Genomic DNA, 24,660 nt, shown 5'->3' with positions numbered 1-24,660 from the left:
AACATAGAACTCACACACAATACAGTCAAATATAGATATTACTGGATTAGGAGTGTTTGCCACAAAAAATGTTATTCCACAGATTTTAGTAAAAAAGAGATAAAGTGACAAGCAGGCACAAATCAGCCCCTATTAGCAATTTAGAGTATAGAACACACCTGTATCACTATTGGGGAAGCAGGTGCATGCACTGGTAAAAATGTATGCAGCCTATTTAGCAGATTACTCACTTATTATTCTAAGCGTTTTGCTAATAAAGTGCAGCACTACTGCTTTGGCATATTGCAGTACACGCTAGTTTACATGATACCTTGGGCATGAGAGACATGCATAGAGATTCAGTAACAGGTAGCTGTCTTACAAAAAATACGTCTATACACATCATGAACCTTACATTCCAAAACACACTTTAAAATATTGGAAAAAGTGTTTTAACATGGATTCGCCACTGACGTAGTCTGTCCACTGCAATGCACACTGCGTCCTGCAAGTCAGGTATGTTGGCAACAGTTTGACGCTTTAGAAGTATACTCTGCAATGACTCTTGAGCTGCTAATTTTAGTGTAACAGCAGCGCCAGACTTGTTGACTATTAACGCGCTGACACTGCTGACGCTGCTGGCAAAGAGAGGGATGTGGGGATGGAACGTATTGAATTTGATTGTCGACTGACTCTCGGTGTAAGTCAGATTATTGCACAGTTGCTCCACGCTGTTTGAGTGAGTCTCACCTTCCTACCTTGCTGTACATTTTACGCCTCTACTATAACCTCGGACTCAATGTCACGTGTTAAAATGCTCTGAACCATTTGTGATCAAATGATTTGTAGTGGTGAACAGCAACACATCTTCGACAGGTAACTAGATGGGTGGACTGGTGGATTCACATACCCCCACCAGTAGCCGCCTACCAATCACAACAGTCGACATGTGTCTTGCGGTGGTGATGGAGAGCGCTATCAAGATGAAACCTGTTCTACAGGCAGCAGGCCAGTTGGATGGAGGAGAGGTGGTGTGGAGGTTTACTACTTTCAGCTTCCTGAATGTAGAGTCTGTCGTGGGAAAGAAGGTAGCTCATATATCCTAACTGTAGTATATTTCTGATGTCCATGGGCAGCTCTCCAAACATTGTATGGTAATCCAGTAATTCTCTCAGCATTTGAAACTGGCACATTACAGTTATACACATTGACAACAGCCAGTTCTGAGACTTCTCTGCGTAACGCTGCACAACATTTATGTAGAAACTGAGATGTATTCAAAGTGAGACATCAGCATCACTGTTCTGCTTTAAGGTAAGTAATACCTAGATAGGTCAACGCTTACTATATGGTGGCTATTATCTCTACACTTCTTTCAGAGAAAACTGGATTGTATTACATTACGATTAACAAGTGTGCTTTCCGATGTTCTTAATAGCACTCCAGAGGCAATATGGACACTCCATGTAGCAAGTAGCAACTTGATGCTGTGTAGGGGCTACTGCATGGAGAAATATCTGAATCCATTACCACCTGCAACACAGCAACTATAATTTATTGCATACACCAATATGTCTTATTACAGTAATTTATAAATACATTTAGGAAGATCAGTACATGCAAGAAGTAATCAGGTGAGCTTTAAAATAAGTACTCAAGTGCTATATATAATTGGGTGTTGTACCCTATACGTGTATTTTAATAGGACGACATAGCATTCAAAGTCAAATAAAATTATGAAGGAATACTGGAGCCAGGTGATCTCACATGAGGGAGTGCAAGCATGGATTATATAGGGGTACGCTTATCTTAAGAGCCATCAGAACACTTCTCCAGTCAGTGAATGATACCTGTGTCGGATCACCATAGAAAACGTGCATGTACATTGTGGTTTCTGCTGTACGTGGAGCTCTACGATATGTAATCATAGGCTCTGTGGCTGTCTAAAACAAGACTACAGAAACACTGGAGCGTTGTAACGAAATGCAGAGGATAGATGATTGATTGCTACACGAACCTAGACATAGGGAAATGTAACTACTGCACGTAAATAGATGAAGAGAATGATTACTGCTCTATTACACCATTAGCAATAAATCACTGTCGGTAAAATAGCTAGGAGTAGGTGTCTGGGCAGACAAAGTGTAATGATCGCAGAAGACAAAAAGTAGGAAAAACAGAGGCCATACTGATGGGAATCTTATCCACAAAAGAAGTAGCGTCGTATTAAGCTTAGATTTTAAACTGAAGTGTCTGATTCTACACACAGATAAACTATAATAAAACTACAGGAACTGACAAATAAAAATCCTGTGACTGACTGTTTTGAGGCTATAAACTAGGCACTATCGATTCATAGTCTAACACACTTGTTTAAATTTCTACGGCTGGGGTTTGTTGATAAGCAGACGTCAGTATGTCCTGTTCTACAGCTTTAGCAGAATGACAGTCATTGTATTATAATATGAATGTGGTGCAGAAATCACAAATGTTTCTGTGGGCTAGCAGCCTTCATCGGTAATCATTTTCGAGGAACACTGCAAAAGTTCGAGGACACTGGAGGTGGACTGATCATCTCTGCAGACACGTATGTTGCGATGTAGTGATGGAAGTTCTCTCTTCTATCACACAATTTCCGATTTTCGGAACAGTCTATGTTAGCATCGTCTGTGGCTGCAATACCGAATCGTCTAATGCGCTAAACATTAGTTAGTTAATAAGGAGGAAGACGACGCCAACTGACAGTCGCTTTGAATATGGAGAACCTGAACACATTTGTCACTGCTGTTGGTGGCAAAAATTTCACTGAAAATGATATGTTCCTTAGCAAGATGAATTTAATTGTGCCTATGTCCATTAGAGAGCCGTTTTGTTACGCCATTATGGTTATCAAGTTGACTGTCAAGGACAACAGTAGCTACCGTAAAATATCGAGGAGTAAGCGACCTAACGTGGGCCTGAAATAACTACCAGTACACGCATGTACGCTGTCCTTCTAGGAGACGATATACGATACTTTATAATCAGAAAGGAAGTGATGTTTCTGTGTGTAAAAGTATAAGAACAGATGTTTTACTATCAGAATATTTGTGTTCTGATTTACTATCCTACTACAAAAAGAAATCCTATTTACGATGATCTACTTGTTTCTTTTGGATTTTGCCGTCGCAAAGTAGCTACAAGTGGATAACTGGAACGTGTGCTGGTAGAATGAAGAACATAGACGACATTGCGGTAAAAAAAATATTTTCTCCTTCATGAGAAGGCACTAGGCAATGTAAAATTTCGAGTAGTCTCTGGGAGTATTTGATAGTTGCTGTGGACAAATAATAATTTGCATTCTTCTACGTTCTCATCATTGAAGCTATAGTCTAATAGATGAACAGCACACTTCGTCTCCCTGATTTCGGAATGAAGTTTCTTTATTTATTAGAACAAAATTTGGTATTCGTGCAGGATTGTACCCATAGCTTACGTGGCAGAGGGTACTTAGTAGATCAGCATTCTGCACTTCCATAATGTCAGAGTGACACCACCATCAAGCACAAAATGGTTCAAATGGCTCTGAGCACTATGGGACTTAACATCTGTAGTCATCAGTCCCCTAGAACTTAGAACTACTTCAACCTAACTAACCAAAGGACATCACACACATCCAAGCCCGAGGCAGGATTCGAACCTGCGACCGTCACGCGGTTCCAGACTGAAGCGCCTACAACCGCACGGCCACACTGGCCGGCTCCATCAAGCACACTTTACGATTGCAGAAAGATGCTGTATAATATGATCACTTTGCTGTACTGAAGTACTGTCCGTTGTTTTTGTTACTACACCTACTCACACGAATACTGAATGATATATAAAATACACTCCTGGAAATGGAAAAAAGACCACATTGACACCGGTGTGTCAGACCCACCATACTTGCTCCGGACACTGCGAGAGGGCTGTACAAGCAATGATCACACGCACGGCACAGCGGACACACCAGGAACCGCGGTGTTGGCCGTCGAATGGCGCTAGCTGCGCAGCATTTGTGCACCGCCGCCGTCAGTGTCAGCCAGTTTGCCGTGGCATACGGAGCTCCATCGCAGTCTTTAACACTGGTAGCATGCCGCGACAGCGTGGACGTGAACCGTATGTGCAGTTGACGGACTTTGAGCGAGGGCGTATAGTGGGCATGCGGGAGGCCGGGCGGACGTACCGCCGAATTGCTCAACACGTGGGGCGTGAGGTCTCCACAGTACATCGATGTTGTCGCCAGTGGTCGGCGGAAGGTGCACGTGCCCGTCAACCTGGGACCGGACCGCAGCGACGCACGGATGCACGCCAAGACCGTAGGATCCTACGCAGTGCCGTAGGGGACCGCACCGCCACTTCCCAGCAAATTAGGGACACTGTTGCTCCTGGGGTATCGGCGAGGACCATTCGCAACCGTCTCCATGAAGCTGGGCTACGGTCCCGCACACCGTTAGGCCGTCTTCCGCTCACGCCCCAACATCGTGCAGCCCGCCTCCAGTGGTGTCGCGACAGGTGTGAATGGAGGGACGAATGGAGACGTGTCGTCTTCAGCGATGAGAGTCGCTTCTGCCTTGGTGCCAATGATGGTCGTATGCGTGTTTGGCGCCGTGCAGGTGAGCGCCACAATCAGGACCGCATACGACCGAGGCACACAGGGCCAACACCCGGCATCATGGTGTGGGGAACGATCTCCTACACTGGCCGTACACCACTGGTGATCGTCGAGGGGACACTGAATAGTGCACGGTACATCCAAACCGTCATCGAACCCATCGTTCTACCATTCCTAGACCGGCAAGGGAACTTGCTGTTCCAACAGGACAATGCACGTCCGCATGTATCCCGTGCCACCCAACGTGCTCTAGAAGGTGTAAGTCAACTACCCTGGCCAGCAAGATCTCCGGATCTGTCCCCCATTGAGCATGTTTGGGACTGGATGAAGCGTCGTCTCACGCGGTCTGCACGTCCAGCACGAACGCTGGTCCAACTGAGGCGCCAGGTGGAAATGGCATGGCAAGCCATTCCACAGGACTACATCCAGCATCTCTACGATCGTCTCCATGGGAGAATAGCAGCCTGCATTGCTGCGAAAGGTGGATATACACTGTACTAGTGCCGACATTGTGCATGCTCTGTTGCCTGTGTCTATGTGCCTGTGGTTCTGTCAGTGTGATCATGTGATGTATCTGACCCCAGGAATGTGTCAATAAAGTTTCCCCTTCCTGGGACAATGAATTCACGGTGTTCTTATTTCAATTTCCAGGAGTGTATATTATTTGTAGCGGGAAATAAATCGACACTCTCCAGTGCATTAAAGTCATGATGAGCAGTATTTGGCCGTGCTGCTGCAGCTACGAATTGCAAAGTTATGCTGAAACGCCTGATGAAAGTACCTGACAGTTGATCAGAATATAGACTACACGTCATTAGAAGTGTGTCAGATTCGTTGGAATAATACAGTGGTTAGACTGGCGGTGATCAGTGTTAATCGGCAGGTTGTAACTGCCGCTCTCCCGCTTCAACTGGATTCTTCTTTTTGGGCGGGTTAGCTGGAAGGCTGACCTCTCGTGGTAGAGGTACGTTTTCGGCTTGATAGTTGGAGACCACAGGAGGCCGCGGCAGATGGTACGGGCCTCTGTCCCTTTATATCTGGTCGAGTCGGGAGCTGGACGCACCCAATGGCTACTGGCTTTCGCACTTGCTGGGCTGTCTCTGTGGCCAGGGTGGGCAGTGCTCGGGTCTCACGCTTCTATGGCGTGGGTCGCCGAAAAAACTAATTTTGTTTGTTTTAAATGAAGTACGTATCTCCACCCCATTCCTATCCTAGTGGTAGCAGCACTTAAATTCAGCGATGCATTTTGTGTTTGTGGGCTGAAGAGTGTGACACGGCTGTAGAAAATTTCCTAATTCTCGCCGTTATTTTGTATTTACACAGTAATGTGGTGGCATAACACTCCTCTTAGTTGACGACACAGCTCGTAGGTCATTATTTCTAACACATCTAAACGCCAGGTTACTACGCATCAAATCAGTGTTAAGTATTGATTACCAAGAACATAGTAGGCCGTCAGTTGTTTAAATGTAGGACATCAGTTTAAATTGTTTAAATAATGCATTGTGGTATTTATGAAATATTGGAAGTCTGGTATTTAGTATCTTGAAAAGTGAGTATTTTGAAATATCAACAAGATTGTAACAAATAGTCTCAAAACTGTAGATAGTAATGTAAGGTGGGAGCCATACACAGCAGAAATGTCATTGAGACAATACTCTGCTGGAAATTAAGAAAAAAAAATGAAATTGCATAAAAGGTTAAGGCAGATGACAGAACACGAATGAGGAATGTGTCTGATAGTTAGTCACGAACATTCCACTGTGGTGCAATGAACACAAGTGAATAGTCACTATCGGTTTGTTAGGCTAGAGGAGTGGTTGGTTTTCTTTGGACTTCTGTGAAATATCCGTAATTTTAGGTAATAGCCCATTATAATTGGGTTATAAATAAAGTTATATGTCATTAATTACACTAATTGTGGAATAAATTAAGACACATCATTAACTTAAGTGATAAGGTCAAGTGGATGTCTTGTACAGAAAAATGGGCCCCTTGTCTCAGGGAGAAACTGACCCCAGTAGACACTGACAACAGAGATAAGGAGAGGACCTTGACCTAAGATGAAAATGATTTTTCCCATGCTGGCACTGGTCTCCTGCCCATAATCATTGACACTTTATGAAACTCAAACTCCAAAGAGAAATTTATTGACAAAATAACTGAGCCATTTGAAATAAAAATTATTGTAAGACCTAGGGATAGTTTATCATTAACTGCACACTATACATATGTCTTAGAAGAATATATGAATCTGAAACTTAAAAAAACAATTATTCAAGGGAGTGAATAGAATGAAATGAAAGTCAGTTACGAACACAATATTTCTATTTGACACAATCAGAAAATTCTTCAAAACATCGGTGCGTGTCGGCCTACACTGAGCACCACCAGAACAATGCAGTGGAAGTAGGAAATGATTATCACAATGACACATAGAGCTCTGCCACTTTTTAAAATGACATTAAAGAGTTAACAGTTTAGTTAATGACTTCCTCTGCTTACTTAATGTCTTTTTTTGCATTAGGGTCAAATGGCTAACATTTGCAGATGACTCTGCAATTCTCTCAGAAAATGTAAAAAGAAATTACTTAAATAAATATTGGAGAAAAATAATAAGCAGAACTGGTCTGAGTTGAAAGAGCTAAAGTCATTAGAAACATAAATTACAAACACAAATGCTTTAAAACAATTAAAAAATTAACAGTTAAAATATTTATAGGAACACAAATACTTGAAACAGAGAGTGTTAGTTCCAGTAAAAATGTTGGAGAAATTATGCAACAGAATGGTTTAGAAATCTCTGCAATGGGAGTAAGAAGTAAAAAATAGAAAAAGGATACAAACTTTTAATACGAGCAATGCAAACATCAACATTATACTGAATTTTTTATGGAGAGTATAGGTTATTCTCTTACTACTTTTGTTTCACTGAGCTGTGTTTATAATTTTAATTTATTTTAACGATTTCGACGAATCGTCGACTTGATTTTCAGGCACTTGAACACTGTGGTCGACGTGATACACCACCACAAGTGTATCCTGTTAATGTATCCCACTATCCTCTAGTGTAGTAAGTGTAAGACGCATGAGCACATCGGTAACACTGCTAAATTGCCAGAATATGGAGCCGTCTATGCCTCGAAATCGACTGCGAATAATAATCACAGCTGACTGGAAGAAACTTAGTAGGAGACTAGCGTTCGTTCCCCCAAAACAAAATATTGTATATTTGAATTCCCCAATTTCTAGCGCAAAGGAGGCAACTAGACAATAATACATTGATAAACCTGAATTTTTATTTTCATGAAAATGTTTAGCACTCACCTGCAAGCAACACAGACTACAGTTACCTGAAGAATGAAGCATTCAGAAAATAATGGGTGAAACACAAACTGAAGAGGGTTGGAAAATTAGAAGCAATGAAGAAATTTATCAAAATATTCATAAAGGTCGTAGGTAACAGCAAAGCGAAAATTACTATTTTTTGGGACGTCTGCAGTGAGTCGTGAGGATAAGCAAACAAAACAAATACTCCTACACTTCTATGGAAAATTGTCAAGAACAGTCCGGATCTATGAAATAACTTGAAACAAATGGTATACAACAATTAAAAAATTAACAGCTAAAAACTCTTTTAGAATCAAGATCCTCAATCAATGAAGGTAGTGATAATGCTTTAATTATCACCCAGAAAAAATAAAGTTTCGTAATTAATTTTAGTTTGTTTGCAGATAACTGTCTTCATGTTTTCTACTCGCCGTCTTCAGGCGCTTGAGATGGTAAGTAAGAAACTTGCTGAAACGTTGAGACAATATGAAGCCAAGACTCAGCTGATAATCCGAGATTTCATCAAAAAAGACCATGTACGATTTGGAAATTATGCTTCAGTCACCTGACAGTCTGTACTCAAATACTTACTAAAAAAAAAAATTATTCTGCTTCTCATGCCTGTCCGAAGTAGTGAAACCTTGGGAGGGAATTTTAGCTATGTTTGCCCCTCCTTCTTTATTCTCTTGACCACTCTCCTTGTGCTCCTTGTGTGCTGCAGACTATGTGGTTAACGGAGCGTACTGTAAGCAGCAGAATTGTCTGGTATTCATATCTGGAACAAGCCAAGATGGTGTTTGTATACGGCGAAACAGATGAAAACGGTCGAGAGGCAGCACGGCTATACCAACTCTCAGACAGCAACCACATCACGCAACGTTTCAAGCCCTTTCTGGCCGTTTGTGTGAACATGGGTCCTTTCAAACAGACGTACTTGTAGGAGGACGCCGATCAACACGCACACCACATCTGGAGAGACTGATTCTGCAGCATATTGAGACGAACGCTTGTACAAGCTCCAGGGAAATGGCCCGCCAATAGAGTGTAAGCCAAAGTACGATATTATGTGTATCCCGTATGACAACGTTACTATCCCTATCATCTGCAGTCCCATGGAGACCACGTTGAATATCTGTTGTGATGTGGATGCGATACAGCTCTGTACTACGTTCAGGGACAATTTGTTTGTCGTAGCACGCGCACCGTCCATTTCCGGACACATCTTCGAAGGACCTTTTCTGCTCCATTTCCAGTCAAGAGTCTGTCCCTGCTGTTTGTTGATTTTACGAATGTTCATCCTGTATAGGCCAGACAATTCACACAGTCGCAGAGCGATGTACAAAGCACAGAGCGATATATTAAAAAACAGGAGCTTGTCTAGTTGGCCATAGTTGAGCATTGCCTGAAAAACGGACACAAAATACAGTTTGGAAACACGAGGCTCATGCGTCAACATATCGGGATTCTTTTCTTCTATGCGGCTGAGACCAGAATAAACAGCAACAATTTAAACAGAGATCAGGGGTACACAATTAACCGGGCGTGGGGGAGGGCTTTGGATACCGAAAGGAAGTAAAGCACGCTTCTTAACGCTTGTAGAGAGGCGGGAGCGGCAGTCTCAAACGTGTCACCGGCCCCTCTCGCCACCTCACGTCACTCGGTCCCGCAGCGGGCCGCAGCTGCTGTGAGCTGCCCAACTCACCATCCACGCACGCGTCGTTTCAGATCTCTCTTTTTAGACGTCGGCACACGGACCGTGCATCCGAACGTTGAGCGTTTGAGCGTGCCGAGTTTCTGACGTCACAGCGTGGAATAGCACACTCGGGAGTCTTTCCGAACGTGCAGAGCAATATCCGGCATGTCAGATATTCTGAGCGTGCGTCTGAGCGTTGACCAATGAGATGGCACAACGGCACATACGTCACAAGCATGCCGTCTCCCTTCAGTACAGAGTTGTGAGGCACCGTATTGGCATTCATTTAAAGCCTATATGTATATATGCAAGGGGTAACATAACATATTTAGGGGACAGTCCGGCTTTCGCCGCCGTGCAGTGCGGACGTGTTGTTGTTTCCGCCTGCGGAGCACGCGCGCTCGCTGTTGTTTACATTTCAGCGGCCGTCACTTACGTGTCGCTTACGTGCACTAGAACCATGACCAACCGTTTTCGAAAATCAACATTACGAATCAACTTCTGCAACGAATACGCACGACCAAAGGCCTTGGAAGTGGAACGCTTCCTACGCGACGTTGCTAAGATCCCAGCTTCCGACATCTTGGGCATCCATTTGTCCATATTAAGCAGTACTGTGTACGACAAAGTCGTCAATGACGCGGTATGTGAAAGAATACTTCGTGACACCAACCATGGATTACGCTTTTGCCACGCCGACGGCAATGTCGGAGCGGTCACTGTCGACCATGCCGGCTTAGGAATGCGCACCATACAAGTTTTCGAACTCCCGTTCGAGCTTCCGGCGGAAGACGTTATGGCGGCTTTCCGTCCCTATGGCACTGTACATGGCCACACTGCCGAACGCTGGGCGCAATTCCAAACGTACCCCGTTCTTAACGGTGTACGGCAGATCACCATCGACCTCCATGGCCATGTGCCATCTTACCTGCAAAATAGCGGGTGGCGCGCGGTTATCATATACGACGGCCAACCCAAGACCTGTTCCGGGTGCGGGAATGAAGGCCACCTCAGATCTGAGTGTCTTCAGCGACGAATCACCCAATTGCCAGCCGCTACCGTGGCACCTCCGGCTCCGACGACGGTTTTACCGATCACCTATGCACCGGCGCTCTCTTCTCCTCCCACCGGCCGCCGCCCATCGGACCACGTACCGGTGACCCTCCCAGCTGCTACGAATACCGCCGGGGCCGACACGTCGCGCTCAAAGCCTGACGCTACTCCGGCGCCACTACTAACAGCGACGACTTCCGACACCCACCCGCCTGAACATATGGACGCCCCTTCATTTGACGTTCCCGCGACGGCCCTCGTCTCCGAGTGACGCGACTCCCTTCCGTCTTCCGACACGGAGGGACGAACCCGCAAACAACGTTCACCAAGGAGGCGCAAGAGGAGGCGCCGTACGGTCTCGGAACGAAACGGATCACCTACCCCTGATGATACGAATGACGACAACACGACGCCGACTGTGGCTGTGTCGATGCCTACTCTACTGGCTCGCTCAGGTGCTCCTGAACCAATGGACTCCACCGTTGCGACTGCCGCCGAGACGTCCTCCGCCCCTACGACCGAAGTGGAACGTACGACCATCACAACGACAGCGCCTTCAATGGTGTGGAGTGAGGACGTCGATGAGGGCCCGGACCACACGCTGGGGACAGAGTTACCCCAGACGGAAGCATCGTTACGCCGCTGATAACGCCGTCAGGTGGCGTACGGCACGACTCGCCGCTGCCTCGCCCCTCTTCATCCTCCGCTGGTGGAGTTCCCCTCCACGGCGGGGTACGGCTCCAAACCTACCGAGTAGCGACGATCAACACTAACACCATTAGCTCACCAGTGAAACTTCAACTGCTGCGAGAGATGATATGGGCGTCGGACGTCGATATCGCACTACTACAGGAAGTACACTTGGCCACACTTTCAGACGTCGCGGGATATAACACTTATCCTTTTCCTGGTGACCACCTGGGACGCGGCGTAGCGTGGCCGATATCACATACCTTCCATCTGCCAGAGGCATGGCCGTCACCGTCATGGGGACGCGTATCGTCAACATTTACGCTCCGTCAGGCTCCACCCGCAGACGGGACAGGGCACTCTTCTACTCAGAAAAAATCGCTCCTTTGTTTCTTGGACGCTGCGACCATTCCTTGCTTGGGGGTGATTTTAATTGTGTATTGCACCCTAAAGATCAAGTGCCCCACTACAACACCTGTCAAGAACTGCGTCTTATCGTCCGAGATCTGTTGCTCCGCGACACTTGGGAAGTTCAGCACGGCGACGCGCCTGGACATACTTACCAGACGAGTCACTCCGCGAGCCGCCTTGATAGAATTTACGTCTCTCGGGAACTCACACCTGCAGTCCAAGGTGCAGAACTTTGGCCCCTGGCCTTTTCGGACCACTGTGCCTACGTCTGCAACATTCTCTTCCCCAAGCAAGTGGTCTGGCGTAGTCGTGCACCGTGGAAGCTAAACACCTCCCATCTTCATGATCCCGAATGTCTTCAACGTGTTACCGAGACACGGGCTACCTGTGAACGTCGCTTACCTACATACTGCACGACCTTGACCCGGTGGCTGGAATATGCCAAACCTGCCATTCGACGTACTTTGATTCAGTATGGAAAGGAAGTTGCTACGTGGCGCCGGCACACTACCGACTACTTCTACGCCGTTCTCCGCGACCTGGACGCCCAACCGCCCATCCCCGACACCCAGAGGGAACGCAGCAGGATTAAGGCGCAAATTGTAACTTTGACACGCCGTGGACTGCAGGGGGCTATAGTGCGAACCCGATGTCAAGAACATCCGACCATGCATCATATCGCCTCCGATAGGAAACATCGACGACAACAACTCATCACCGAGATCACCACCTGTCGCGGCCAGCACGTCACTTGCCAGGCCGAAATCGTCAGTGCCTTTGTCGACCACTACCGCACAATGTACCAGGAGGAGACTACCAACAACCACGCTGAGGAGTCTGTGTTACCACACGTAACTCGCACCCTCACCAGCGACGAAGCGGACGAGCTGATGGAGCCCATTATGCGTGACGAAATCCACGATGCAATCAATAAAGGTGCTCTGAATACGTCACCTGGTATCGACGGATTGCCGATAGAATTTTATCGCGCTTTCTTCACACTAATGGCTTCACGGAAGACAACGATGTTTCATGAACTGCTGACGATGGGGAACGCCGTACCGCCGTCCTTCGTCAAGGGAATTATTATACCCATCCACAAACCGACACCAGGTGTGACGACTGCACATCACCGTCCCCTGACTGCTTAACGCAGACCGTAAAATTTTTACGCGCCTACTGGCAACGCGATGCCGCAAGGTCCTGCCCAGCATTCTATCCCCGGAACAGACATCTCCGGGCGGCTCAGTTAATACGAGGTGTGGCTAGAAAAAAACCGGACTAGTACTGGTGAAACAATAAAACGAATGCAATAAGGCTGAAAGTCGCGTGGCTTGTCACGTGACTGTCGCTCCGCCTACTGCTCGAGTTTCATCTGCCTCCTGCACTCAGTCTGCCCGTGGCGTCTGTTTTAAGTAGTTGACGTTTTGTCAGTGCGTCGGAAAATGTTGAGTGTACGAAAGAACAGCGTGTTAACATCAAATTTTGTTTCAAACTAGGAAAATCTGCAAGTGAAACGTTTGTAATGTTACAACAAGTGTACGGCGATGATTGTTTATCGCGAACGCAAGTGTTTGAGTGGTTTAAACGATTTAAAGATGGCCGCGAAGACACCAGTGATGACACTCGCACTCGCACTGGCAGACCATTGTCAGCAAAAACTAATGCAAACATTGAAAAATCGGTAAACTTGTTCGACAAGATCGCCGTTAACTCCTGTTAACTCAGACACTGCTCTGATTGTTAAACGGCGATCTTGTCGAACAAGTTTACCGATTTTTTCAATGTTTGCATCAGTTTTTGCTGACAATGGTCTGCCAGTGCGAGTGTCATCACTGGTGTCTTCGCGGCCATCTTTAAATCGTTTAAACCACTCAAACACTTGTGTTCGCGATAAACAATCATCGCCGTACACTTGTTGTAACATTACAAACGTTTCACTTGCAGATTTTCCTAGTTTGAAACAAAATTTGATGTTAACACGCTGTTCTTTCTGTACACTCAACATTTTCCGACGCACTGACAAAACGTCAACAACTTAAAACAGACGCCACGGGCAGACTGAGTGCAGGAGGCAGATGAAACTCGAGCAGTAGGCGGAGCGAGAGTCGCGTGACAGGCCACGCGACTTTCAGCCTTATTGCATTCGTTTTATTGTTTCACCAGTACTAGTCTGGTTTTTTTCTAGCCACACCCCGTATACAAACGGCCACAGGAGAATGTCGCGATTTAATTGCACTGGCAGCGGCGTGCAGACTCCGCGCCGCAGTGGTTGCCATTGATTTTGACAGCGCATTCGACAAAGTGCGGCATCTTTTTCTGTTATCGGTGATGAACCGCATGGGTTTTCCACCAGCCTTTATCGACGTGATCCGGCGCCTGTACGGCACCGCCGAATCTCTGATTCAGGTTAATGGCCGTGTGGCGGGACCAGTGGCGATCCGGCGTTCCGTCCGGCAAGGCTGCCCACTTTCGACCCTACTCTATGCCATAAGCCTAGAGCCACTCATTGGAAGTCTGACGAGCCACCTTTCTGGTCTCACTCTGCGACAGCACAGTTTTCGATGTCGTGCGTATGCGGACGACCTCCTCCTCTTGATCCGCTCACGGAGTGAAACACACACGGTACTTGATTTGATATCAACGTACGGCATTGCAGCGGGCAGTAACATGAATGTGGCTAAATCCGCGGCGATGCCCATTGGACGCGGCCTCTCACACGACGACTTAGCACCTCTCCCGCGTGTACATAAACTACGATACCTTGGTATCATTTTCACCTCCACCGTGCGCCGCTCCGCTGCCATCAATTTTCGGCGTGCACTCCAAACTATCCGCACGACGGTGCGACAAAATCTTCTCCGACGACTCGATTCTTTACAACGTGTCCAGTACCTGAATCAAGATGTGGCGTCCAGAATGGTCCACATCGCACAGGTCCTCCCGCTGCCATCAACTATTGGACGCAGCCTCCAGGCTGCCTTCGGATACTTCCTTACGGCTGGTAGGCCCTTTAAGGTCCGCTACGACACGCTCACCCTCGGCCTCGGCCTTGTCAATGTGCGACTCCGCGCGGCGTCCTTGTACATGTCCACCATGCACAAGCAGTGGCACGGGGGCACCTCCCTTACGCGCAGCTTGCTGGAAATTCTTGTGCCCGCGACCATAACAGCACCAGTACCAGCCGGACACATCAAGCACCATCTGACGCACATTTCTGATTTCATCGTCCAGTTATGCTCGCACACACTTACCGACCACGCGTTCTCCTCGACCTAAAGATTTTTACACCCCACTCCTTCGTTCCATATCCAGCAACAATATCGAACTGAGACATCCGTCCACGCGGTGGCCCACGGTTTGGCGTCACATCCACCAGCCTTTTCTTCCCTCCAACGTCCGGGCCACATGGTACCAAGTCGCAAATGAAAAATTCACCCCAAATCATCGTCTTCACGCCATCGGACTAAGGGACTCTCCACTTTGTTCCATTTGCCACCTCGTGGATGACGATGTCCATCAACTGACTTGTGCTGCCACCAATGACGTCTGGAAACTTGCCCGACAGTTCGTTGCCTGTTACCTCCGCGTTCCGCCGGACTCGATTGACCCACGGACTTTTATCCATCCTGAGGATACTTATTTCCCCGCCACCAAAAATCATGCGATTGTATGGGTCACGGGATGAACGATCACCTACATGTATAATGATGGCGACAAATCACGCCTTGATTTCTGGCAGTACTTACAAACCGCCCACAGTGAAGTCGAACACCGACCGCGCTACCGCGCCTTCTTCGCCAATTACCTACATGCGATCTTTACGTCACCCCCACTCAGTTGGATGGTGCCACGCGCCGACAGCACTCCCGCCCCCCCCCCCCCCCCTGCTGACATCTGAGACCCCCCGCGCTACTTTCTACATTGTAACCCACAGTGGAGTAGGCGCATGGACACGCGCCTCCTTTTCTTTTATGCACTATACCAGAAAACACGGGTTTTTCCCTCACTCCACTGTATATTGCTTCACGCCTCTTAGCTTATATCAGTATTATTATTCTTTATTTTTCCTACACCTTGTTCATAAAAACAAAAAATTGCTCGCCTTGTACGAATATAATGTCTTGTGTTATTTTCGCCGGAAGGATGGCATTTCTGTTGTATTTAAGTTTGTACCAATAAAGATCTTTTGTTCATTTACCTTGTTCCTGGTAAAAAAAAACATAATAAAAATAATAAAATAAAATAAAAATAACTCAAAAAGCTACTTTGAGGGAGTGATTCAGGGACGGGAGGGGGAGACATCGCGGCCAGGCCTCGGGTTCCGACCCCTGCCCACCTTGTCTCCACCTACTCATAACTGAACACTCATTAAAAAAAAAAAAAAGTTGCGTAACTGACCTACACTCTCTAATTTAGTGCGGCGCTGGTTCGCGTCTTGACACTACCAAATTTTTTTCCTAACATTCGCGTTTTTATTAGGTTCTGATACTTTATTATTAGTTTAATATAAGTATATACTATAATATTTGATGTTATATAAATATAAGCTCGCCTTTTTTTGAGGGGTGACTTTGTCCGATTGGCATAATGCGCAGGACAGCTTGCGCTACTTGTATAAAGATATTTTGCTCCTTTTTCTTTTACGCTTCGTAATTGGCATGTTGCAAAGATTCTGCTACTGGGTAGCAACAGTGATCAAGTAAGACTGACCTTGGTGTTTTACTAAAAAGTGGGAATGATGAAATGTTTATCTTATGCGGAAAAGTATTCCAAATTCGTAACGCACTGTTTGTAATGGAACTTTTATAAGCCCGTGTCCTTATTGATTGGACGATGGAGGAAATGTGCGTTTTAGTAGAGCTAACGTGGGAATTTTACACGCGCCTGTTGAGTAAACAGTGTGATTCCGAACTAGAAACATCCCGCAACTGCCGCTGGAGTGCGTTGCAATCGCGTATACCAGGTTGGGGCCCACGTACCGTATGCACAAGTCGCATCATTCCTGAGCGTTGAGCAGTACATTGAACTTGGCACGCTCGACGTTAACGTTCGACAGCACGGTCCGTGTGCCGACGGCTTTAGGTGCCAGAGCCGAAAACACTGCCAGTCGCGACAGTCAGTGGTTTTTACTCCTGACGACGACGGCAGCGATAGCCAACGAAGGCTCGAGGATTTTATCGGAATTGACGCAGCTTGAAAACCGAGAAAATTTTATTCAGGTTTCCCTTTATTTTCACCCTTCTTTCACCACGCCAAGTTTCGACTGTATCAGAGAACGACCTATAGCGGATTCCTCTTGTCAGTAGCAACGAACACATACGATATGCAACAGCTCTACTGGAAAGAAAAAGGAAGTAACAAGGGAAGAAGTGAAGAATACGACAATAAGCAAAGGGAGAGCAACGGGCACGCACCACGGCCTTGTCGACGGAGGGCTGCCTGGAGGAGGGCGCCATGCTGAGCCGCGCGGAGGCGGTGGCGCGCGCGTAGCGGTCCACCGAGGAGTCGCGGCTGGGCGGCCGCTTGTAGTGGTCGAAGCGGTCCGTCATCGTCTGCTGGTAGCTGAAGCCCGGCGGCTCGCCGCCCGCCGCCGCCTTCACGTGCGGCGTGTTGCGCTGCAGCGAACCGCCGCCCCCGCCGCCACCACCCACGCTCCCGCCGCCGCCGACGCCGCCCCCGACTGGCATGCCGTCTTCGTACGACACGGCGTTCCCCACCTGTCGGAAAAGGAACGTCTCAGCATTATCGTCCTACACCACTTTGCATCCGTGCCGCAAAGGTTCCGTCCCATCTCCGCCCCTAATACATTGTAGGTTTGACGCAATGCTCCGTCCTCTGCTCGCTCCTACATACCAGCCTGTCTCCTTCGCCGATTTAAATTAATGCAGGACGGAAATTATCTACACTTCTATATAAAGACAGGACGTCCTTTGACGTTGTTACCAAAAATCTCAAAGTTGTTGACGGATTTGCTACAGATTTTTACGCTATGCTGTAACATACATTCAGACGGACATACGCTAAAATAAATACATAAATATATTTAATATATAAAGTGGGAACGTTGTTACCAGATATCTCGAAAAGTACTTCTGACCTCAAACTGTGATACGAGACTCTAAGAAACGTTTAAACAGACATTACAAGACTCTAAGAAACGTTCGAACAGACATTACATTACATATTTCTGTAACACATACATATATAAAAAGGAAGCTTTGTTAGCAATCGTCTCGAAAAGTTAACCGATTCACTTCAGATTTTTACATGATACTTTAATAAACATTCAGGAATATATATATATATATATATATATATATATATATATATATATATATATATATATATATAAAGAGAAAGAGAGAGAGAGAGAGAGAGAGAGAGATAAAGTTAACCGATTCACTTCAAATTTTTACATGATAGTTAAATAAACATTCAGGAACACATACCCCATGAGAAGTTCTTCACTGATTTACTTCGAAGTTTTCCGTAAGGCTCTAAGAAACATTCGGTCCGTCATATGCTACATAATGCATATAATACATACATGTCCACTTTATATATAGGAGACACATTGTTATCAAAGATCTGAAAAAGTTCTTTACCGATTTACTTAAGATTTGTGTATGATACTGCAATAACCACTGGACGAATATACGCTACAAATTTTTCAAACAACAGGTTTTCTCTAACAACAAGCTGCGAGAAAGACGCTGTGTGGTACAAATGTGCGGTTTCGTTTTCTTTTTTGGGGTCAGTTTAGAACGACAATAGCAGGGCATTTAAACCAAATTGTTTCTCCAATACATATTCTTTCTACTTATAAATAATTTTAAAAAAGAAATTGTATACTCAACAATGTGCTGTTGTATTATCTTCCTACGTCTGGTTCTTGAGATATAGTACGAACTGAAAATGACACTTGCGGAAAATCGTGCAAAACTACAAAGAAAATTAGACTTACAATGCAGACTCTTTGGAACTACATATGAGACATGCAACAGAGAGAGAGAAGTACTTTTCTGTGTTGCACTGGACTTATTTCAGGGCAAATATATTTTGTGGAAATGGTTGCAATTTTGCTCTTTAATTTCTGTAATTTACATTTCAAACCAGTTCAAACAACTCATAACGTAGCATCAAAAAAATGCTCTGCAGCAATAACTCAAAATCAGTTTATGTTTAAAAAATATTCTTGTTGTTACAAAAGTACACTGGTACTGTCACTTCTTTAAAAACATTCTTGCTTAAAGTAAATAATTTGAAGGATATGTTGATAATGGTTAAGCTTCGCGCAACAATTATACAATGTTGTAATTAATTACATTTCCGCACACTGGAAGTCAATGGCCTTGCCACGTTCAATATGCCGGCTCTCACTGGATCACCGAAGTTAAGAAATGCCGGACAATCTCAGTACTTGGATGGGTGATCCTCTCGAACTCCAGGTCCTGTTAGCTGGAGGACACACAAGTCGGCGAAGCGGCGTCCAAATGAAAGATTTGCACCGGGGGTTGCGCCGCACAACATTATTATTATTATATGGTGTAATACAGGACTTTGAAAATATTGATAGTCACTAACGCACACCTCTATGATGTCACTCGACTCAGAGGTAGTTGATTCTGGTGGTGGAAGAAATATTCAGCATCAGTGTTTGTCCGAAAGGGGGTGAAAAGTGGTGGTATGAAGTTCCGGATCACCAGGTTTCGTGCGACTATCAGGCAATAAATTCCAAACCTTTCCACAGAATCTCATGGGGTGAGGGCATATTACCCTGTTGATGGGCACGTTCAGCCTGGTCTCCATAGGTACTATTCGAGACTACTAGTTCCTGCACCGGCCCCTAGTTTCACTCGTTCCTGTCCATCATTATTAATCAAGATAAAAATGACACTTTCGTTACAGTCATCTACACTCAGCAGATGCACGTACGACACAGTTATCATACACCGCGTGGGAAGTGTACATTGTAGGTGGAACAACGAATTCCTTTCAAATTACTTGGCTGAACAACCCCTCGAGGTCTTCGGCCAGCAATGCCACAATAATCTCTATACGATATAGATTTGCCCCAAATGATGAATCATTCTAGCGACGATACGGACTGCCAATGGGGAACTACACTGACGTGAGCGATACTGTCAAAGGGCAGATTGATATGCCCAGAGCGTGGAACGAACATTTCGAAAAAGCCGAAGCTGGCTGGCTATTCGTGTGCTTCTGTCATGAGCATTTACGGAAAGTGGTTAAAAAAACGATAAAACCATGAGTAGGTGACAAGGTTCTGGCCGTCCACCCTTCATCACAGAACGTGGTTGTCGGAGGACTGCCTGCTTTGTAAAGCAGGACAGGTGGCGAAGTACAGTAAATCTGACGACACAGTGCAATGATTGTGCAGGCATAAGTGTTTCTGAGTAGACCGTTGTGCGCATATGTTGAACATGGGCTTCCACAGCAGACGACCCATATGTGTCCCCATGTTGATTCAACGACAGCGTCAGTTACGAATTTAGTGCGCATGGGATCATCGAGTTTGTCTAGAATGGACCATGGATCCATGTAAACGTGTCTCCTGCTACGATGAATCACGTTTCTTGCTATTTCAGGCCGATGGTAGTGTCCGGGAATGCCGTCGTCCAGGCGAACAGGTCCCACGAAACATGCACCACGCCACGGACGGTACCTGGCAAGGGAGGGGGATGGCAATATTACGCTATGGAGGACATTAAACTGGGCTTTCATGGTAAAGTAAAGGTATCATAAGGAAGTAGACTATAAAAACATTATTGTGGACCACTTTCACACTTGATGTATTCCCCGATGTGGATGACATCTTCCAGCAGGTAAACTTCCTCGTCACAAGGCCACAATCGTGATGTAGTGGTTCGACAAACATGATAGTGAACTGACGTTCGTACCTTGGCCGCCAAATCCACCTAGCGTGAAACTGGTGAAACCCATCTGGGACGCCATCGGGTGCCAGTTCCTTGCCTACAAACCATCCGACCGTAATTGCGGGAATTGCGTGACCTGTGCATAGACATGTGCTGCCACATACGTACGGAAACCGGCCAAAGACTTTTCAAATAAATGCCACGAGAATCGCTACCGACACGCTGTTAAGATGGTGTAAAATAAATAATAAAAATAACACCATGATTATGAAGATAAACTACAAGCCAGTCATGGGGAACAGTTTTAAGTAGACCGTACGTTAGTAAGAAGTTTGCTGCTTCAAACAACCATTTCTTTTACCTCACAAAATAATTACGAATTCTCTCTGGGAGGGAGACCACGAGATGTGTTTGGCGCAACTAGGTGCAGGTGATAGGTAGCCAGTACAATTAACGGGGCGCGCAAGGCGTCGGCCACCTGTTGCTTCCGAATGTTTAAGTTACGCGACAAGTGGAGCGCATTTGCCTATAGCCCGCTGCACAGGCAGAGCAAGGCCGTTCCACAGCAATTCGGGCACAATGCTTTCAGGCGAAAAGCGTGCAGCTTCCGAGGTTCAAGCTGCATGTCAGTTTAGTCGTATGCCCTTTCCGTAATGCGCACGACGGAGACGCGAGATTCGTAGGAACAGCGTTCATGTTACCTCTACGATACAACGAAACTATATATTTGAGTAACATCCATTCTGTTTTAGACGCGTCAATTGCGTTAAAGTTCTCGAAATTCCATCAACTTCAGGAGTTATTCTTCGATTTGGATAACTTTGTGGTTGAAGTTTCAGTAATTCAAGAGAAAGGAGGCAGCCGTCAGTCAACCGCAGTTCGTTCTTGAACGTCACGTGCTCACTATGTTGAATGATTTATAGGTAACTGTATACGCAGAGCATTGTCAAGCATCAATGTCCCCGTTACAGCAAAGTGTCAATTGTAAAATGGTTCTATTCGAAATATAAAAACCATACACTGTCAGAAATGCATATGTCTCATCATTATGTGAATTATAATCTATGTTTTTATGAAATGCTAAACCAACTGTGTCAGAAAGAAATTCAACATGACCTTCGTAGCTGATCAAAGACGATGAGGAGAGTTGCCAAATACTTCTGTCGAAGCAACCGTAGCGGGATTAGCTCAGTTATTTAATGGGTTAAATTATCTAAGATGTGTACACGTTAAAAATAAGCCAAACCGTCACGACCACCTGCTTAATATCATGCTGGTTCACCTGCGCAGCACGACACAGCAGCATTTCTGCGTGGCGTGGATCTGACAACTCACTGCTACGATTCAGAAGGTTTGCAGCACCTGATGCCTGATGCAGTTCCCGTAATTACAGGCACGTGTTTTGTGAGCGGAAGTCATGACACTCCCCCCGCACTAAGACTACTCAGCGTGTCTACTCCAAACCCAATTTCAAATTTCTGGCTGGATTAATTCTAATTTTTAATATGTTGCATATTTTATTAGTTGTTCGAAAATTTTAATAAGAAGAGGTGTACCAATACATATTGTAAAGGTAGTTCAAAAGATCTATGGCAATACAATAATCCAAATATTTTGACTAAAGTTCAGTCTTGATCACATAATGTATGTTTTAATAATACAGGTAACCGGCTTCGGTTCTTTCTATCAGTTGACTGCGTAGCAGCGAGGAGAGCTCCGTCTACCATCCTAAGGGAGCCATGGGTCTGATGATGGTTTTGTAGAAAGAACCGAAACCGGTTACCTGTATTATTAAAACATACATGATGTGATCAAGACTGAACTTTAATCAAAATATAACAATTAATTTATCACTGCTTCCCAAAAACGTTTACCATAATCCAAATAATTGGGGATAATGAAGAAACAACTAAGGTTATTAATTTAGGAGTTCGACAAGGTTGCAGCCTCTCTCCACTGCTTTTTAATATATACATTGACGACATTATACGCCAATGGAGAATGAAACTGAAGGACTATACATATAACTTCAACCAAAAAGATTACATTGTGACTTCGTTATTCGCAGATGACGAAGTGTTAATTTCGAATAATGAAGATAGACTGCAGAGAGCTGCATATGAACTATACGAAACATATATAATATGTCAATATCAATACAAAAACAAAAGCCATGGCTTGCTGTTGGAAAAATCCAGTAAGAAGTAAAATAATTATAGACAACAAGATTATAGAGCAAGTTCAAATTTCTAGGAACCATGCTGTCGTGCAGGGGAGACCTAGATGAAAAAGACAAAATTGAGAAATTTTAATACTTAAATGGCACTATCAGTAGAGCCCTCCAATGTAAAGTAAGAAAAGAAACATATTTAAAACTTATGTGAATACCAACATTACTATATGGAAGTGAATCTTGGGTAATGAAAAAGAAAGACAAAATAAGATTACAAGCCAATGAAATGAAGTTCCTCAGCTACATAGCAGAATACAAGCTAGACTACAAAAGAAATACAGATATCAGGACGGAATTAAATATTTTCGGTATAAGCACTAAGACTGACGAATACCGACGAAAATGGACATCCCATTTGTTACGAATGGACAAATCAAGATTACCACTACTTTTTGGCGATATACTTCGCAAGGTAAAAGATGCATTGGAAGACCTGCAGAAAGGTGGAAGGACCAGGTGTAGCTGCAACAGGCTGAGGGAAAGCCTAATGCATGACGGAAGAAGAAGAAGAAGAAGAAGAAGAAGAAGATTAGCTGTTCAAGGATTTTACATTGTCAACTGCCACACTCATTTGAAGTCACATTGAACCTTACGAAAGACTTTTTTCAGGTAGGAAGGAAATGTCTTTTGCATATTCCAGCTTGATATTCACATGTTATTACTAGAATGCACAAGCCATAGAGAAATCCTACTTTGTCATTTATTTTAGTAACAAAATTGATAAAAAAATTTTCCCCATTAAAATACTTGCAGAATCTAGCTACTAACAGTTAACTAACATGGTAGATCAAAATATTCTGTACACTATTTCAAAAAAAGTATTATATTCTGCGATAAGCACAACTGTTATATAATACTTATAAAAACAAAAAGTGGTTACGTAAATATTGTTAAAATGTGATTAATTAGACCGTGTTACAGGTTCAGTTCGAAAACCATTGTTAGTCCTCCCTCGCAAATAAATGCAGTTGAATTTTTTTTTGAATTAACTTAGTAAACGTAGCTACACAGTCTTCCTATTTTAGAAACATTACACTTTTCACGAACATGTGTGCTTTTCTTTGATTACACATAAATTTTAATGGGTCTTCATAATATTTATATATTTTTTTTAAAATTAGTACATTCGCTAAACTGTTTTCATATAAATATCCATTATACATCAGAGTATCTTTAGAAAGAAAATATAAAATAAAAATATTATATACATTTAACTATAATCCATTTTAAAAATTTTGTGGCAGAGCTTTAATTTCTGCATCTGTTTCTGCTGTTTAAGGTGCTGCTTCTCGTAGAAATTTTTGTCTTTTGGTCTCTATTTCTTATTTCTCTTAAAGTAGCCTTTTTTGCCTTTCGTGTCCATCTGTCTTGTTTTTCTCTTCTTCTTTTTTTCTTCTTAATACATTCCACATAGTTTGAACGAGTATTATGTGCAGCGTGAATGAGGGTCTTAGGGACTCAAACACTGCACACACAATCAGCATTCTGTACAACGTTGTGAGAAGCCTGGAAAGTAAAAATACTTTCCTCGTGTTGATTCTCTGCTAAGCAATCTGTATTAACGGACAAACCTCTTTCAATGGCAGAATTTTCGTGAGAAAGGAGTGTACCATCTTCACAATTGAAAGGAAATTTGGTCTGCGATGAGAGAAAACCAGAATTTATTCAGTCTGTGTGTCCGAATTTAAATTATTTATTGCTTCAGTTGGATCAGGCAACTTGCAGATATCTTGCTTTA

At 44.6% G+C, this 24,660-nt stretch overlaps 1 protein-coding gene across 1 annotated transcript in view; it reads right to left on the bottom strand.

The window, feature by feature from the left end:
* The window catches only part of LOC126484487 (junctophilin-1), an 883,087-nt gene that overhangs the window by 191,803 nt on the left and 666,624 nt on the right, over window positions 1-24,660 (bottom strand). Inside the window, exon 8 of the mRNA XM_050108022.1 lies at window positions 17,207-17,509. Coding sequence (XP_049963979.1) covers window positions 17,207-17,509 — 303 coding nt within the window. The remainder of the gene's footprint in view (window positions 1-17,206; window positions 17,510-24,660) is intronic.

Source organism: Schistocerca serialis, chromosome 6 (genome assembly GCF_023864345.2).
Source record: "Schistocerca serialis cubense isolate TAMUIC-IGC-003099 chromosome 6, iqSchSeri2.2, whole genome shotgun sequence".
NCBI classification, from domain to species: Eukaryota; Metazoa; Arthropoda; class Insecta; order Orthoptera; family Acrididae; genus Schistocerca; species Schistocerca serialis.
This window is presented reverse-complemented; position numbering and strand designations above follow the sequence as displayed.